Below are 19583 nucleotides of genomic sequence, written 5' to 3' on the forward strand. Positions count from 1 at the left end.
TTTCCCGGAGCTGTTTCCTGTAAGGGCGGAGTTTGAGGCAGGAACCCGCCCTGGGAGCATGGAGACAGATCTTTCTAAAGTGTGCCATGCCAGCACAGGGTGAACCTGAGTGGGGCGGCTGAAAGGCTTAGAAAAGACAGACAAGAGAATGAAAGCCAGGTCTCTGTGGGACACTGCTTCTCTGAGAGACAGTGACCATGCCCACAGCCATGCCTTTAGTTTATAGCAGAAGCTATGAGGCAAAGTAAGGGCGTGACCAAGATGTTTACAAACATTCTCCTGAATTTCAATCCTACTCAACTACATGCACCTGAACTCTACCAAGCCCACATCACTCAGGCACATGGGGCCACGTGTTCCGACCATAGGTTCAAGTTTACAACTACAGCTGTTGGCTATAATTGTGCTGGGAGGGCCCTGCCCTCCAAGCTGGGACTTGCACGTGACAATGAGAGGACTGTGCCCTCTCCTCAGTCCAAGGCTTGAACCTGTCCAAAACACTGTAGCGGCTCCCCACAATAAAGTTTTCATTCTGTTTCTTTGTTACTATTGTTGTGGCCCCACCTCATAACAAAGAAACCAAGGAAAATTTCCCCATCGAATTTCTGAATAGTATTACTCCTTCGGGAATGCCATGTCATAAATTAAAATTGAAAGTGGGTGCAATCATCATGCTATTGAGAAATCTCAATAGTAAATGGGGTCTTTGTAATGGTACCAGATTTATTATCAAAAGATTATGACCTAACATTATCAAAGCTGAAGTATTAACAGGATCTGCAGAGGGAGAGGCTGTTCTGATTCCAAGAATTAATTTGTCCCCATCTGACACTGGCCTCCCATTTAAATTGATTCGACGATGGTTTCCCGTGATGCCAGCATTTGTGATGACTATTAATAAATCACAAGGACAAACTCTAGACAGAGTAAGCATGTTCCTACCTGAACCCGTTTTTGCACATGGTCAGTTATATGTTGCTTTCTCTCAAGTTTGAAGAGCATGTGATGTTACAGTTAAAGTTCTAAGTACTTCATCACAAGGGAAATTAGTCAAGCACTCTGAAAGTGTTTTCACTCTTAATGTGGTGTACAGGGAGATATTAGAATAAGTTTAATCGCTTTATCAGTCATTGTTTGCATCACTGTTGTTTTTATATCATGTTTTTGTTGTCTTCATAGCATGTTTTTGTCATTTTTATATCATGCCTCTGTTGTTATATCCTTTTGTTACTGTTTATTAATAAATTTATATATGATTTCCATATACATTTTACTAATTTCCTTTCACTTCTGTTATAGAGAAAGGGCAAATAGCAATGTTAAAATATCTCTGCTAATTAATTCCCTTTTTAAAAAAATATGTTTTATTGATTTTTTACAGAGAGGAAGGGAGAGGGATAGAGAGTTAGAAACATCGATGAGAGAGAAACATCAATCAGCTGCCTCCTGCACACTCCCCACTGGGGATGTGCCTGCAACCAAGGTACATGCCCTTGACCGGAATCGAACCCGGGACCCTTCAGTCCGCAGGCCGACGCTCTATCCACTGAGCCAAACCGGTTTCGGCAATTAATTCCCTTTTAATGTGCACGGATTTCTTGCACTGGGCTACTAGTTGAGAAATAAGGGTAAATTGAGAACATTGGTAATGAACACATAGATCCAGAATATATTCTTCCAATATGAGATGATTAAAAATGAAGCTTGAAATTCTCTAATATTTCTTTTCTTTTTCTGTTAAGTTGCCATAGCCCAAGGTGGAACAATCCAGATTTCTAACCCAGGATCTGATGGTGTTCAGGGACTACAGGCATTAACAATGACAAATTCAGGAGCTCCTCCACCAGGTGCTGCAATTGTACAATATGCAGCACAGTCAGCTGATGGCACACAGCAGTTCTTTGTCCCAGGCAGCCAGGTTGTTGTTCAAGGTATATTTTATTAATCTGATACTTTTAGTATACCTGTGGATTACTATACCACACCATTTAGTGGTGATTTTATAGTTTTCTGAAATATACAGGAGGTAGATGGGATGGGGGTGGGGGACGGCAGGGAGAAGCGCTTAATGGCTTGAAGAAGAAATATTTTAGTATATTAAACAAGTTAAATAAATTATATGAATTTTGTTTTTAGCAGGTTTTACTGGCTCTAAAGGAAAGTCAAAATCAAAGTACCATGATAAAAAAGGGAGTTGAATGTCTGAGTGAATTCTTTAATTAAATATCTTTTATTTGAGGGTTATAAATGTACCTAAAGAAGTTTATTACCTACTCTATAAAGATTTGAGTATCCAGTCTATGATGCACTGAATTTGGGCCTTTCCCAAGCTGTTATGCTTAAGTCTTATAGATACCTCATTTCAAAACAATTGCTGATTTTTTTCTTTACACTTTTCTTAGTATAGTTGAATTCTGAGGTACCTGATCTACCTCTTATGGAAGCGCACAGTAGTGAAATAAAGCAGTTGTATTGTAGCCCTAAGTATTTTAGGGGAACCCAAGATTTCAATTAAATTTCAGTTATACATTATTTTAATTTCATTCAGTTGTGCTTATAATAACTATGTGTTTATTACAACTTTCAAAATTCTGCATTTTAAATTTGGACCATTTGCTGAGGACTTACATAGCACTAATTTTAAGAGGAGTATTATTAGTTCCTTTAGTTTGAAAATCTTCCAAGTGTTTAGGGGGGCAGATTATAATTGATATCTCTCTTATTAATTAGTTTTACTCATAGGTATTTTGGAAGTTAATGTGGACTGTAATAAAAATGTATGAAGAACTGAAGGGGTAGCATTTATGGTGTATAAAAAAATTTATAGTACTTACTCAATACTCTAATGCAGTGGTTCTCAACTTTCTGGCCCTTTAAATACAGTTCCTCATGTTGTGACCCAACCATAAAATTATTTTCGTTGCTACTTCGTAACTGTAATGTTGCTACTGTTATGAATCGCAGTGTAAATATCTGATACGCAGGATGGTCTTAGGCGACCCCTGTGAAAGGGTCGTTCGACCGCCAAAGGGGTCGCGACCCACAGGTTGTGAACCGTTTCTCTAATGTTTTCTTTAAATGTATATTAAAGCCACCCATTATAGATGCTCCTTGGCTTATGGTGGGATTACATCCTGAAATGCCCATCGTAAATTGAAAATAATAGTAAGTTGAAAATGCATTTAATACACCTAACCTACTGAACATCATAGCTTAGCTGAGCCTACCTTAAATGTGCTCATTTGGGCACTTTAGACACAGTTGGGCACAATCATGTCACACAGTGAGCACTGTAGACCCTGTGATCACCTGGCTAATGGGGAGCTGGGACTCACTGCACCTGCCCAGCATCGGGAGAAAGGATTGAACCTAACATCACTGGTCCTGGAAAAGATCAAAATTCAAAATTCCAAGTATAGTTTAAGTATAAAAACACCACCACAAACTTGGTATTTCAACAATGAGAGTTTTTTTTAATTGTTTTTTATTTTGCATAGATAATACACAAGTTTTGTCCTTTTGGATTTATTTAAGAATGTTTTTTTCTTCCATAAGTCACCAATATATTTTTCTACATAACTTTTATTAGCTTCATAGTTTTACCTTTCACATTTAGGTCCTTAATTCACCTGAGGTTCACCTCTGTAGTATTAGGCAGGGATCTATTTTTATTTTTTCTCTACACATGGAGCCACTTTTCCCCTACTGATGGTTTGTTCTTTTCCCATTAATTTATGGGGCAATCTTAATTATACAATAGGTTCTCATATATACTTGGATCTGTTTCAGAACTCTATTTTGCAGTGTTGGTCTCTTTTTGTATATGCCAGTATCATGCTGGTTTATTATCTCACAAAACAAGTTCCTCTTTTTTGTCTTTTTAAAGTGCTGATGGAGCTTTTGTAAACCATTATTTTTTGATATGCATTTGGAATACGTTTGAGTTTCTAAATAATAATATAATAATAATAATATAAAACCAATGATAAGATGTATTTCATTTATAGATTAATTTAGTGAGAACTTAAGTCTTTCTTTTTTTATTGAGGTATAATTGACATATCACATGATATTAGTTTTATAACATAATGATTAGGTGTACAACATAATGATTTGACATTTGTATAAGTCACAATAAAGGATCATCACAGAAGGTCTAATTAACACCTATCCCTACTACAAATTTGTTTTTCTTGTGATGAGAACTTTTTATATCTACTTTTTAGTAACTTTGAAATATACAGTGCAATATTATTCACTATAGTCACCATGCTACTAACATGTGCAGGTTTTTGTTGCTATTTTGAATGATACCTTTCTATTATATGTTCCAGTTGTTGCTGGTGTAGAAAAATATTATTGATTTTTTTAAAAAGTATCTTGCCTTTTAACTTTTGAAACTTTAATTACTTTAATAATATGCTGATTATTTTTAATCTATCTGTGATACTATGTGAATATTTATATCAGATACAAATGTTTTGTTTCTTCCCTTCCCATCTCTATTCTTCTTGTTGTCTTTTTCTCCTTGTCTTGCCTCTTCTTTTCCTTTCCTTTCCTTCTTTTTAAAAATAATGATGGTCACCCTAGCCGGTTTGGCACAGTGAATAGAGCGTCAGCCTGTGGACTTAGGGGTCCCGGGTTCGATTCTGTTCAAGGGCACATACCCATGTTGTGGGTTCAATCACCAGTAAGTGGCTTTCAGGAGGCAGCCAATCAATGATTCTCTCTCTTCATTGATGTTTCTCTCTCTCCCTTCCTCTCTGAAATCAATAAAAATATATTTAAAAAAAAATAATGATGGCCAAGAGTTCGAGTTCTGTGTGAAACAACAGGTCAGTGGGAATTTTGTCTTATTCTCTATCCCATTGAAAGGTCACAGCAATTTATTTTTGAGATCTCAGTTCTTATCTTGATTGGTTCCTCTGCGGTATTTAACACTGTTGACCTCTGCTTCCTTCACTTCTTTGATACTGCATTCTTACCATTTTTCCTTCTGTTTCTCCTGCCTCTCTTTCAGTCTCCTTTATTGGTCTAACCTTCCTCTGCCCATCTCCTGAGTGTTAGTGGTGTTCCTTGGATTGCATCCTGGGCCAGCTTCCATCTGACTGTGTACTGTCCCGGGCTGAACTCATCCCCGCCATGGCTTCAGCTCTGTGACTATGCCCCCTGACTCCAACGGGCTACTTAGATATATCTCACACATCTCTGACTTTTAAAATCCAAAACTCCACTCCCCTACCCCAACTCTCCTTTTGTTTACTCTATTTCAGTAATGGATTCTGTCCATTCTGTAGCTTCAATCCAGAAACCTGGATATCATGCTTTACTCTCCTTCACCTTCTCCATTCATTCTTCCTCCTATTAAATCACTCATCTCTTCACTCTTCTCCACCCCCACTGTCATAATCCCAGTTCCAGCTTCTGTCCCCTCTGACCTGGATTCCTGCAGCAGACTTTGGTCTGCCAGGTGTCTGGCCTGAAGCTGGTAGCTGTGGGGCAGTGTCCTGATTTTCCTAATCATGCCAGAGACAGCATATCCCTTCTCTGTCTGTTTTGGAGGGAATTGTTCATGAAAGTTCAGCTAGGCTCTCTTTCTTCATCCCTCCCAATGATTCTGGGAGCTAATATTTCTTTAAAATAAAAGTATCTGCATTCAACATTTCCCTTTCTCCATTATACTCTTGATTCTGCAGTTCAGAGTGGTATTTCTAAAATTCACATCTAGTCACGTTAGCCTCTGGCTCAAAACCCTTCAACAAATGCCTATTACTTGTTAGTCAAAATCCTTAACATGGCCCAAATCTCTGCTTGATCTAGGCCTTACTTCCTCCCTCTCAACTCTTAATGCTGAATTTCTTTAATTTCCTGTCATAGCTGTGCCCTTTCTCCTCTCTAGGGCCTTCACACACAGCCATTTCCCCTGAGACGTTTTTCATGTTTCATTTTGGGTAGCACTTCCCCAGGAAGCCTTCCCTGACCACATCTGGCTTAGGTCACCTCTTGCAGTTCCCACTGCAACTTCTCAGGGCATATATCACTGAATTGTGACTCTCTAGGGTCCTGCCTAGATGGTAACTTCTGTTTGGACAGGGATTCTTAGTCCCCAGCACAGTCCCTGGCATATGATGAATATTCAGTAGCCATTTACTGAATGAAAATGAAATACTCTTTCTCTAGTGAAAATGTATTAGTTCTGTGTGATGATTAACTGAGTTTATTGGGTATAGGGAATTTATTAAAACTTTACTAATAGTAGTCAACCAAGCAACCAACCTTCCTCTTTTCTTTCCTTCCTTGACCTTTTTTTACACTAATATTTATTGAGCATCTAAGTGCCAATGTAAAGAAATGTTGAGAGTAATCTGAACTTTCTGAAATTTGAAATAAACCAACTAGTATTCTTGGATCCAAACCCTGAGGTGTGGCTGTGACGACAGAGTCCTTTACAGAGCCTCTGATAGGGGTGATGTCTAAGGTGCTCCCCAGACTTGCTTACATATTAGGAGGACGTCTTCAGTTCATGTGTTCTGGAGAATTATTGGAGATGGGTCCTTCCTGATGTTTCTCTTCCTAAGCATCTGGGTGTCAAGTCCCTGCCTTTACTAGAAGGTGCTTCATTGAATAAGGTGAAAATGTAGTGGGCCCTGGTCAATTTGGTCAGTGGTTAGAGCGTGGGCCCACAGACTGAAGGTTCAACTCCCATGGATTCCTGGTTAAGGGCACATACCTCGATTGCAGGCTGGATCCCTGGCCCTGGTCTCTCTCAACTCAATGCTTTTCTCTCCCCACCTTCCCTCCTTCTTCCTAAAAAAATCAATGGAAAAAATACCCTCGGGTGAGGATTAAAAAAAAATGTAGTGGAATGACCTTTCATTGACTTAAGGTCGGCTTGAATTCTAAGCATACAAGGGACTGGACTTTGTACGGCCCGCTAATGAAGGTAAAAGTTCTCAGTGACATGTAACTTTTGTGCTGTAGAGATGCAAATCATTTTTTTCCCTTGGCTGTGGTGTTATACTGTTGAACAGGTACCAATATTGTGTCTAACCTTGGACTTGTTAAATTTATAGCGATCCAGCTCTCCATGTACCAAACCTTCATTAAGTGAATAAAATTGGACATATTTTTAAAATTTACAAATAGTAATTATGGTTTATTTATGAATTTTTAAACGTCACAAAATTCTTTTCAAGGGATTTTAATTGAGTAAAATTATGTGTTAAATTGAGCCACATCTAATTTCTGTTTTTGTGGGCCAAAAAGGTCAAATATGAGCAAGTTTATATGGTTCAATCTAATATTTATGGAAGTGTTAAATAACACTTACTAAATTTGAATTTTTAAAACTTCAGTATCTACTCCTTTCAAGTGAAATTGGCAAATTCTATGTCACCTTGGGAATAGTTGGATTTTCTGGTATTGCAAACAGAAATATGTTACAAGTAAACAATGGTGGTTAGATATTTCTTTTTTTACTTATTTAGTTGTTAGGTATTTCTTATTTGGAGAATCTAGAAGTGTCTGCAAAATACATTTCTGTGTATTTCACAGCATCTCTCTGTGCTGATTGTCACTTGTTTACTTTTTAAATCTCCAAGTTTTTTGTCCTCCAAAGGGCTAATGCCCCCTTTGTTTACCTAGAAACCTTGGGCAGAATAATAATAAAGAAGTAGCCCCATAAGAAACAAACAGATAACTTTTAATGCTAATGAGACTTTTTTTTTTTTTTTGCCATAGCCCTTCTCAACAGATTTTTATGAAAAATTAGAAACAATAGCATTTGATGGTTTATTACAGACTTTTTATAAGGGCTTTGGTTTCAGCGAGCCTGTCTGTGACAAAGCAGATTGATGGCAGTGATAGGCTAGTGATGTCATTGTGATGTCAGTACTGCCACTTATAACTGCACATGCTTGCTAGTTGGAACACTTTGTGTTGACCTGTGAAAGGAGGAACAGGGCAGTTCTGTATGCAGAAACCCATCATGGCTGTAACTGGAGATGAAACCGGTAAGAACTTCAGAGAAAGATTTAAATTCTGCAAAATTATTTTGGAAGTTTTGAAAAATTATTTACGGACCTCTGAGTATTTCAAAAGTATTGCTTTTCTGAGGAGTTGTATGTCTATTCAGTACACAGGCATCTTAATGTAATTGGTTCTGTGCTCAGTATTATATTATTTGACCCAAGGCAGTTCTCTCTCTTTCTGCTTCACTAAAATAAGCTGTTACTTCGTCTGCAGCCTGTTGCATATCCAACATGATAGAGAATCATAACAAAAAATAAAGTAAAATGCTTTTAAAATACTCAGAATATACTTAAAGATGAATATTTAAGGTAAAAATTTGCATAATTTTAAACTATTGCTTGTAAATAAATGAATGTCACCATGATTTTGTAAAAAAAAATCAAGCTTTCGATTCCGTGGTTGTGTACAAATGTAGCTCCAAAGCAGACCACTGTTTGTGTGCCTACTTGTTTCGATGCTCGAGTGTCTAAAATGGTCTGTTCCTCTCTAATGGAGTTCAAAGGGCTGACGTCATTGCATTTCCTGGAATCGTGGTTCCTCAGGAAAGTGGAAAAGTTAAACTCCAAACGGACTGCGCATTTACGTCAGCCCCCAGTCAGGTTGTGATTGAGTCAGTTCCTTTCGGCTCCTTCGAGCTGAGCAGAGCGCTGTTGACAGCTTGAGGTTGTTAACTAGCTCCTGGCTTGCCTCTCTCAGAGATCGCTCTTGGACTGAGTAGCTTGATTTGTGAGCCTCACTTTAGTGTTTCTCTGCAGGTAAGTATTTACTTTAGAAAGCCGGCACCGCCCGTTTGTGGGCAGATCCCCTGAGCCCTGCACCACTCCAGAGGCCCACAGGTGCTGCAAGAGGTGGGCTCTGGGCCCAGGCTCCCTCACTCCATTGCTCTGTGGGATTTGCAGCTCACGGCGCCCTCTAGTGCACAGCTAGGGAAGTGCAGGTCTGAAATCGCCCTCAGACCGCATTATTTAAACTTGTTATCCGTAATTCTTTCTGTGGTTTGGTTTTCTTAGTTATAGGTAATGCTTCTGATTTAGTCGCTAATGCCCCTTATGTTGTTCCAACTTTGTTTATTGAGTGGTGCTTTATTTCAAGATTATCTTGAGCTATTGGTTTTCTCAAAGAAGTTTTGTAAAGTTTTAAAGATGTTATAGATTGCAGAAGTTATCAAATTTATTATAAGATATAGGTGGAATTAATCTCAAATACTGCATGTCATATGATTTTAGAACCAAATGCATTTTGTGCATATATTCATTTTCTAAAAGTGATTAGTTTGTTTATATCTTTCTTAACTAAGCCTTTCAATTTACCATTTGACTTCTCTAAGCATGATAGAGAATCATAACAAAAAATAAAGTAAAATGCTTTTAAAATACTCAGAATATACTTAAAGATGAATATTTAAGGTAAAAATTTGCATAATTTTAAACTATTGCTTGTAAATAAATGAACGTCACCATGATTTACCCTTTTCAATTAAAAATTTTCTAAATGTTGAAACTTTAAAATGTCAAACTTTTTTAGTAGACCTCATTGTGCCTTTGGAAATCATTGTTTTTGGAAATCTAGTCAGTTCTGACAGAATCAATTCTATTTGAAATGCTGTTTGACAATGGAAAGGACATTGCCTCTTGTTTTGTTTGTTTGTATTTTGAGGTGGATTGATAGATTATTGGCTTGCAAACTTTTTGATCGTGACCCACATTTATATCATGATGTGGTAGACTTGTGTGTGTGTGTGTGTGTGTGTGTACCCCCTTTTATATAAAATCCACTTCAAAAGTAATGCTTATCCATAGTATATGTTATGTATTCATACTTTCCTACTTGTTTTTTAAAAAATGCTATTCTTGACCCATGAAATTGATTTTATAACTCACCAATGGTCTACATCTTACAGTTTTAAAAACCGATCTAGACCAAAATCAGGCTGCTAACAATAATGACTGGCCTGGGAAAGTTTTTTAGGAGCACTTATTTATAGGCTCATTGAATTGAATGTGAAGAGGGAATATTTATAGTTTGTAGAATTATATAATTCTGTTGGATATAATTTACATTTTTATTAGAAATAGTTTTGGCTTTATTTATAAGCTGATTGTTAAGAGCCCAACTCTTTATCTTTTAGTGTCTGAGTCTAAAAAACTCAGAAGTAGTATTCAGCTTACACATCTAATTATTAAAAACAAACATTCCAAATAATTCAAATTTGAAAAATAGTATCTTAGTTAATATTTGATGCATGAGAATAGGGATACAAGGATACATTTCACTTTTGTGAGAGGAAAAGGTTTTTGTTTGGATATTTTCATGTAAAAGAATGATTTTTATCAGGTGTACTAGCTTCTTGAAGTTGGTAGCAAGGCAAATTATAATCATGTTGGAAGTGAAAATATAAGTCACTGTAAGTTTCAATAAATACTTCAAATCTGTATGAAATTGCCATTATGCTATTTTCCCACTATTTTTGAAAAATGTTTAATGAAAGATAATTTGGGACAGTTGTTTCACTTTTCCCAGTTTTATTTGCCTATATAAACATACTGTCTAATAAAATAATACTTTGCATTTATGTAAACTTTAAAATAAAAAAATCACTTAATGTTACAAATAAAATAAATATAAATGTGGTAAGAGCTATCAAAGAAACTATCAGATCATGAGAGACCCACAGGTAATATAGGTTGAAGGGTTAGAGTAGGCCTCACTGAGGAAACCATCCTATATAATAAAAGGAGCAAACAGCAGAACGACTGGTCACTATGACACACACTGACCACCAGGGGGCAGACACTCAATGCAGGAGCTTCCCCCAGATGGTCAGTGTGCTCCCATGGAGCCAGAAGCCGGGTTCATGGCTGGCAAACCTAGCAGCAGTGGCAGGAGCCTCTCCCACCTCTGAGGCAGCGTTAAGGAGCAGCAAACGGGGAGCTTCTCCTGTCTCCACTGTAGATGGGCGGTAAGGAGGGAGGGGTCCCGGACTGCAAGAGCCCCGGACTTCAAGAGGGATGTCTGACTACTGGCTTAGGCCTGATCCTCACAGTCTGGTACCCCTTAGTCCGAAGGGTCCCAGACTGCAAGAGGGTGCAGGCTGGTCTGAGGGACCATCACCCCCCCCCCCCTCCCGGCCAGTGCACGAATCCCATGCACCAGACCTCTAGAATTTAAATAACCTATAAGGAAAAATCAATTTCCATTCATTCTCCCTGATGTACGGATATTACATTCATTTTGCATATAATAACACAGATCAGAGTGGATAAATGACTCTTCCAAGCTTACATAGCTAATAAGTGGTAAACTAGTTTGGCTCTTCAGACTGTCTGGTTCTGTTCATACCATTTTATGTTGCTCCTTAAAATTCACCTTACATTGATAAACTAACACTGTTTATAAAACGTAAAAAAGGAAGTTAGCATCATTTTAAGTAGTCAAAATGGATTTTTTCTAGAGTATTATTACTCTCCTAGGACAATATGTTTATTATATAGAACTTTCAATGTCAATATTTATAATTTTTTACAAACTTTTTTTTCACTGTTAAGATTTTCACTTAATGCACAACTTGTGTAATTTAAGTAAAAATTAACGACTTAGTTTTATGTGGTTTGTGTGTTGTAACAAATTTGAAAACTTCAGTGCTTAAATATTTATGTTTATGTAGGATTTAATTTTCCTGGAAAAAGTGGAGCAATGGAGGAGGGAAACTTTTTGACATTGTTAGATGCCAGGCAATGACAAGCCTGATCTGGGCATTAGGAGACCTGGTGTGGCAGTAGGGAGGGAGAGAACAAAGACAGAGAAGTGAGGAGCTCCCTGCTTCTGAGTATGACTGTTACCTCTGTTGCTTACTACTTCGGTGTACTTGGGATTAGTGACACATAGCGAAATGACTTATGAAGGTAGTAGCTCCATATATAAAAATTGTTTTGATCAGTTAATGTGCTCAGTACTATAGAGATCTCAATTGATAAATAATAAGCAAATAAAATCACCATTGGGGTGTTGATAAACTGTTTCACTTTGGAAGCTATCAAGATGGGCATTTGGCTGGGTTTCTTATTTCTTTCTTTGTTAGGAAGAAACAAACACCTCTTTGACTTGTGGGCTTTACCAGTCTGATGAGATTATATCATTTTATTTTTTTGTGATTCCTCATTGTCTATTTTAAATTATTATATTTAAAGGGGTATTTTTGTGATATTATTTTTTAATAATTTATTCTTTAAAGGGATATAATAAAAATTATAAAAGTTTTTAATAGGCATATTTTTAAACAAAATAAGGAATAAGAGCCACACATGTCAATCATTCTATTACCTAGATTTGTTAGAAGCGAAACTCGAGGGGAAAATATATTTATGGATGTTATTTGCCTTTTAATTAATACGCAGTATAAGCATAATTTGGAACATTGTCTTTCAGAACTTAAGGAAGGGAAGAGGAAGGGAACTAACATTTGCTGAATGCCTACCATGTGCCAGGCACTGTGCTAGACACTTTGTCATACATTACAGGGTTTATTGTGAGTATTAAATGAGATAATGTATCCCCATTTTACAGATGAGGAAACTGAACTTGCCCCAAGTCACATGGCTGGTAAGTGGCAGAGCTGCACTAGAACCCAGATTCCAAATCCTTTACTTTCTCTTCTGTACTGTGTTTAAAGCTTGCACAGAGAGGTATGAAGTTAATGACCAGAATTGAGAGTTCTAGGAATTTTCTTTTCCCATGAAATATTTGATACCAAACCTAAAACATTGTTTTCATGTCAGGAGTTAGATGGTTGGAAACACTACAAGTAGAACTCCTCTGCTTCTAAAATGCCAGGTTAGATTATCAGTATCTAGGGGAAGACTTAGGAAATAATACATTTTATCAAAAAAGGCCAGTTTGGCCCTGACTGGTTTGGCTCAGTGGATAGAGCATCGGTCTGCGGACTCAAGGGTCCCGAGTTCGATTCCAGTCAAGGGCATGTACCTTGGTTGCAGGCACATCCCCAGTGGTGGGTATGCAGGAGGCAGCTGATCGATGTTTCTAACTCTATCCCTCTCCCTTCCTCTCTGTAAAAAATCAATAAAATAAAAAAAAATAAAAAAAAAAAGAAAGGCCAGTTTGAATGTCTTTTAGGGCTTTCCATGTATTAGTGTTAAAGTGTTAACATTCCAAGTGACAGCGGGCTTGTGCAAAAACCTGGAAAATTCAAAATTTACTTCATAGTGCACAAGTAAACTCACCAATCACCCATTATATGCCAAGTACTGTGCTGGATTCTAGGGATGCCAAAGGTAAAAAAGGTACCTTGATTTGTCTCAAGTTTTTTACTGCCTTAGAATAAAATTAAATTAGTGTATCTTTTTTATTATCTTCCTTCAATCATGAGTTTACACTCTTCATTGATGACCCACTTATTTTCAGAAATAATTTATACAGTGAAATTTTAGAATAAAAAATAATTTAGGCCCTTTTAGTAGTTAGATGGAACAGGAATTGGCTTTTCATCAAAGAATGTCGTTCTTTGAACTATTATGCCAGGTATCTCATCTGTTTTAAATTATCACTAAGTTTGTAATATTGGAAATAGAAGCTAACTTTTATATAAAGTTTTTTCCAGAACTTGTTTCAATAATAAAACTTTTTGACCTTTGGATTTCCTTAAAACAAGAGCTTCTCTTTGCCCATATCTTTTTAATGTATTACTAGTAGATCATATTTGAATATATGGAATTTATCCATTGATATTTATTCAGTAACTATTAGTTGTACCATGACCAGAAATTTATTATAATTCCTAATTTATACTAATTCATATTTCTGCTTGAACCAATAAGGTACAATCAGATTTTTGTTGACAAAGAAATGTCTGAAAAATTGTGATAAAAGCAATTTGTTAGCTAACATTTGAGAATACGTTTAAATATATCATCCTTTTGAAGCAGGATAGTAAGAAGCTAGGAAAATTCCTTGGCAGGTGAAAGGGGGAAACTGACAGCTGCACAAACTGGCAGAGCAATTTATAGCGGATACAGAAGGTCACCCCCTAGAGATAATATCTAGGCCTCAGTTTTATCCCAGCAAAGCAGCAAAACCAGGTGGGGGACACCAGGACCAGCTGTAATTGCTAATGACCCCTGCCCTGGCACTGACCAATCAGTGGACATCACAATTCTGAATGAGCACACCTAGAAAGCTGATGAATATTCTCCTGAAACCCTCCCCTGCGGTCTTCACTAAGATTCCCTTCTGCAAGGAAGAGATAAAACCTTACAAAGAGCCCAGCACATATACACATGCCTTTCCCTTCCTCCTTTTCTCCCACGGGCATGTATCACCTAAATTCCAAGGCTCCCCACAAAACTTGCAACTAGGGGAGCAATGGGCAGTGGCAGCTCAGCTGGGCTAACCCCCTGAACCTGTCCGTAAGGCCCCTTTTTTTTCCCTGACTTCCCAGTGAGCTAAAGCAACTCTGCCTAGCTCTTTCCTGTTGCCTCCTCTATCCCAGGTTCTTCCTTGTTTCACTGTCCCCAGTTTTAACAAACATCCTCTCAATCACCTGGACTCATATTGTTACATCTTTCCTGCATGAAGTCAAGAACCCGCACACTACCTGCTGGCCCTAAGCAGACCTGTTCAGGGCCAGGTCCCCTTTCCGGTAACACTTTCCTACTTAGCATGTTAGGGTATTTTTTCTAAGCTGTTGCTGAGAATGTTTTAAGAATGCTTCTTTTGAGTCACCTTTATCCTTCATGGTACCAAATTTGGTCTTTTGAAGGTGGCTTCAGCTTTTGGAAATAGGCAAAAATTTAGAACCATTTCTGGTTCTAAGATCAATGAATGAATTTTATTTTTTATCTGTGAAGTATTCCTGCCTTCCCTTTTCATTAAAAAAAAAGAGGATACTTTGAAACTAACTTTTGTATATTATATAAACATTCTGCTTTAACTTTAAGTACAGAAAAAAGCAGGTGTATACAAAACTAGAGAGGGAATAATGAACCCTTCTGTACCTTTGTATTAATTTTATTGCATTTATTTGTGAGTAATTTGGCAAGAACAAGACCAAGGTCTGCATCCATGCTGCTTAAAATGTCAACATGATGACATGTAAACTTCTCCTTCGTCACTGCTATTGTTCCAATTTTAGAAAGCCTTTGTAGGCTCCAGCTGTTCCATTGTTTCAGCCTTTATTATCCCATAACCTTTTTTCCTGATGTGGGTAAAGAGAACAGAGAAGATAACTGTTATTCTGTGCTTCAATCTTCTCTACAATCTGATTTAAATATATATTTTAAATCTTTAGTAAATTAATAGTTTATAATTGACTTGAAAATTCTCTCCAAATATTTCAAAGTTATAAAATTTCTGACATATAATGAGACTTCTGTGTATATACTATTTTAAATTGTCACAAAAACAAATTTAGGATTTTTCCCAAGTTGGTGATCATTATTATATTTATCATAATTTCTACTTATTATTTCTTATATTACATATAGAAGGAAGAAGCAGTACAACATTATAAATGGTATTTTTTTCCCTATGAAGACCTCTGATCTTTACCCAAAGCCATATTTTTATTGTTTTATTTTTTCCTCTAATTCTTAAGCCTGGGGGAGTGGGTGGGGGTAAAAACCTGACATTTACCCCCAAAAGAAACACATAGATGAATTTTGATTAACCTTTTAATCTAATTGGCTAGTTTCAGTGATATTATTCTATTTACCTGGAAAAAGCATTTGTTTCCCTTTTGAGTAAAATTTCAGTTCTTAGTCAATGGATATAACATATTTTAATGAGATATAGAAGCAATGTGTTTCATATTTTGATTAGCATTTGGTTCAGACCAAGTTTTATAGGATTTAATAACCTTTAAACCCATTTTCTTGCATTGATTTCTGAGGGAGCATATATTTTGTCATATCTCATCAGAATGTCACATGAACTCTGGATTGCATGTTCTCAAAGTTGAAACAGTGATGGTAGGAATGTTTTATAACTTCAACCCATCTTTCTGTTTTACGGAAGTTTTTTACTGCAGTAGATACACACATTTTGATTATAAATCAAGACACTTTGAGGACTTTAGTATGCAATCTCAATACTAAATAAATACTGTCATTTAACTGATTATACTATCATTAGAAAACATACGCTTAAATGACTACATTTTTATCTCAATAAACCTAAGACAGACAAAAATTATCATTCCCCAGAGAAACCAGTTTTAAAGAGTTTGGCTGTTTTGTTTTTTATTTGCTTTTAAATGAAAATACAGTGAGTTAGTATTTTCCTTCCAGTACTTCAGTCATATTCTGGTGTTAGGACTTCCACTTAAAGAGATTAGGTGAGGGTATAGGTTATAGGAAAATTAACTGGATAGAAATGTTCTGCTTAATTAAAATTTTCACAGTGATGTGCTAGAGCCAACTCCCACTGATTTGCTAGAGCTGATTGTTAAATTTTCAGGATTTTTGTGAGCTGATTGTTAAAATAGCTATTAAAAATGTAAATATACGTTTAACAAGTTACTTAAAAACATTAATAAATACTCAAAATTTATCATTTATAATTTTTTAATCTATGCTTTTGCAGTTATTTACATCTATTTTATCTGTATGGTGTGCTACTTACTCTGTATATCTTCCTGACTCTACATTCATTGAAGTCACACTGGTAGCTAGAAATTGGCCATGGTGCAAGCATTTACATCATGGGAATTGACATGCTACAGACGTATCAGGGCTTTTCCCTCCACAAATCTGGTTGTTAAACATTTATCAGCACACCACTGATTTTAGACTTAGCGAACTCTCAGTTGAAAAGCCTCTCTACTTTTAGCCTTTGATAAAAACTTATCTAAAATGCATTAGGGCATTTTTCTACCTTAAATGTATAGAGCATGCTGAATATCATTGTTCCAAGTACTGAAGATCTTTGATACCTACGATTTCTATAATGCTCAGAATAGTCATCTTAAACATTAGCAAGATCACCTCTTAGAATATGTAATAAGTATATTATTTCCAGGGCAATTTTATTTAAAAATATCAAGTTTTAAATTGTTTATATAAGCATGTAATATTTCATTGCAGCTGCCACTGGTGACATGCCAACTTACCAGATCCGAGCACCTACTACTGCTTTGCCACAGGGAGTAGTGATGGCTGCCTCACCAGGAAGTTTGCACAGCCCCCAGCAACTTGCAGAAGAAGCCACACGCAAACGAGAGTTGAGGCTAATGAAAAACAGGTAAGATGGTTCACTAGAAATCAGCAACCACTTATAGGACATAAAATTTGTTACTTTGGGATTTTTAAAAAATTACTTTTCCTAAGCTATTTCTCCCAAGTTCAGTGTTAAGTGGCATTTTATGTGGATTTGTCCTCTGCATGATAGATTGTCTGCTAGTCAGAGTTCCTAATCATGAAACTATTTCATCAGGAGGAGATTGAATCCTATGTTACAAAGGTAATGTCTGAAAGATAAATTAATTTTTTTTAATGATGATGGAAGGGCTTTATTACAAATAAAATTTTATTTTGTACTTAGTATTTACTTTGTGAAGTTAGGTGATAAGTGTAATTTTCTAACTTCTTTATTAGTAAAATAAATTTGTATGCGTTAAGAATTTTCTTAAGTTTTTGTTTATTTAAATTTATTTTTTAATTTTTTGTTTATCCTCATCCAAGGATATTTTTTCCATTGATTTTTAGAGAGGGTGGGAGGGAGGGGGAGAGACAGAGGGAGAGAAACATTGATGTGAGAGAGACCCATCAATTGGTTACCTCCGTATATGCCCTGACCAGGGCCAAAGTTTGAGCCTGCAACTGAGGTACATGCCCTTGACTGGAATCATTCCCAGGACCCTTCAGTCTGTGGGCCAATGCTCTATCCACCAAGCCAAACTGGCTAGGGCTCTTAAATTTTTTACATATTTCATTTGATCTACTTCTTAACTTTGTTTTTTCTTGATTGTATTTGAAATACATCTTTATTCTGATAAATTGTAGTCAAATGAAAATACAAAACAACAGAAAGAATTAAAATTACTCATAGCCCCACCACTTAGAGATACCTACTGATATTATCTGTAATAATAAAAGCGGAATATGTAAATCAACTGAACTGCCGAGCAGCAGACGACCGACCGGACGACCTTCCAGATGAAGCCGGGGTTGCAAAGGCCTACTCTTGAACGAATTTCGTGCATAGTAATATATACATTTCCAGCCTGCTCTCTCTCATTTTCTCACTTGTTTTTGCACCCTATCACTGTAACTTTATTATTTTATTTTGTTAATCCTCACCCAAGGATAGTTCTTTCATTGACTTTTAGATTTTTAAGAGAGTGGAAGGGATGGTGGGTAGGAAGGGAGAGAGAGAGAGAGAGAGAGAGAAAAACACTGATGTGAGAGAGACACATCAATTGGTTGCCTTCTGCATGTGCCAGGGCCGGGCCTGGGATCGAACCTGTAAACCAGGCACGTGCCCCTGACCTGAATGGAACCTGAGACCCTTCATTGCAGGGACTGATGCTCTAGCCATTGAGCCACTGGCCAGGACTGTAACTTATTTTTTTTTTTTTAAAGCAGTATATCATACAAATGCTGTTTCCCAAAATTATTTTTTAAAATCTAGTTTGCATATCATTTCTTGGTTTAATTTTTATTATGGATAATGGTGCAAATTAATCTGATTTTCAAAATGAACAAATAATAATAGTCTGTTTTCCCAGTACTCTTGTTACCTTATTTCTAGGTTTTAAATAATGTCCTCATTGTAAGAAAACAAAACATTTCAGATGGAATTATGTGTTTTCCTATGATCAGGACCACATGGGAGTAGTTAATTTACTAGATGTTAGCAACCTAGTTAATGTAGAAATTGTGGTTTCTGAGCCTCTCAAAAACAGAAACAACTGCTGAGTTCATCACTATCCTTTGTAATAGAATCTGAAGCAATAGAAGCTATATTCAGGTTACTAATATAGCCTTTTAAATGGCACAATTGGATATATTATAGGATTTCTTATGTTTGCTACAGTTCCTAAATTTATTAGTTATCACAAATCATGAGATGGAGTTTTCTACCCTGAGAAACTCAACAGATTACCAGAAATAGGCTCATTAGATACACACATCTTTTTTAAAAAAATATTTTTTTATTGATTTCAGAGAGGGAGGGAGAGAGAGGTAGAAACATCAATAATGAGAAAAAAAAATCATTGATCGGCTGCCTCCTGCACATTCCCTACTGGGGACCGAGCCCGCCACCTGGGCATGTGCCTTGACCACGAATCTAATTATGAATTCCTGGTTCATAGGTCGATGCTCAACCTCTGAGCCACACCAACCCCGCTAGATACATGCATATTTATCACTGGTTGTTCCAGGTTTATAAGTCATGCTGGATTCACATTTTGCATCATCAGTATTTTGCTCAGAAATTCTGAAGGGCCTTGAATGAGTGGGGCTCACATAGTATCATAGTTGTTTTGTGGAGATCTTGTTATCGAAGATCCCTAACTTTGATTAGATGGAAGAACATGGATA

The 19583-nt window shown here is 36.6% G+C and overlaps 1 protein-coding gene across 19 annotated transcripts in view; it reads left to right on the top strand.

Annotated features, from left to right (window-relative positions):
• The window catches only part of CREM (cAMP responsive element modulator), a gene marked incomplete at its 5' end in the record, with an annotated part of 96985 nt that overhangs the window by 71946 nt on the left and 5456 nt on the right, over positions 1-19583 (top strand). For 6 of the 19 annotated variants that reach the window (XM_081109802.1, XM_081109806.1, XM_081109807.1 and 3 more), the window contains one exon: positions 17124-17280. In XM_081109802.1, coding sequence (XP_080965928.1) covers positions 17124-17280 — 157 coding nt within the window. Of the gene's footprint in view, positions 1-1742; positions 1932-8624; positions 8787-12456; positions 12631-17123; positions 17281-19583 lie in introns of those variants that run through there. The other 13 variants (XM_081109804.1, XM_081109800.1, XM_081109805.1 and 10 more) reach the window with 6 other exon arrangements.

The sequence above is a fragment of the Myotis nattereri genome, assembly GCF_964212035.1.
Source record: "Myotis nattereri genome assembly, chromosome: 1".
NCBI classification, from domain to species: Eukaryota; Metazoa; Chordata; class Mammalia; order Chiroptera; family Vespertilionidae; genus Myotis; species Myotis nattereri.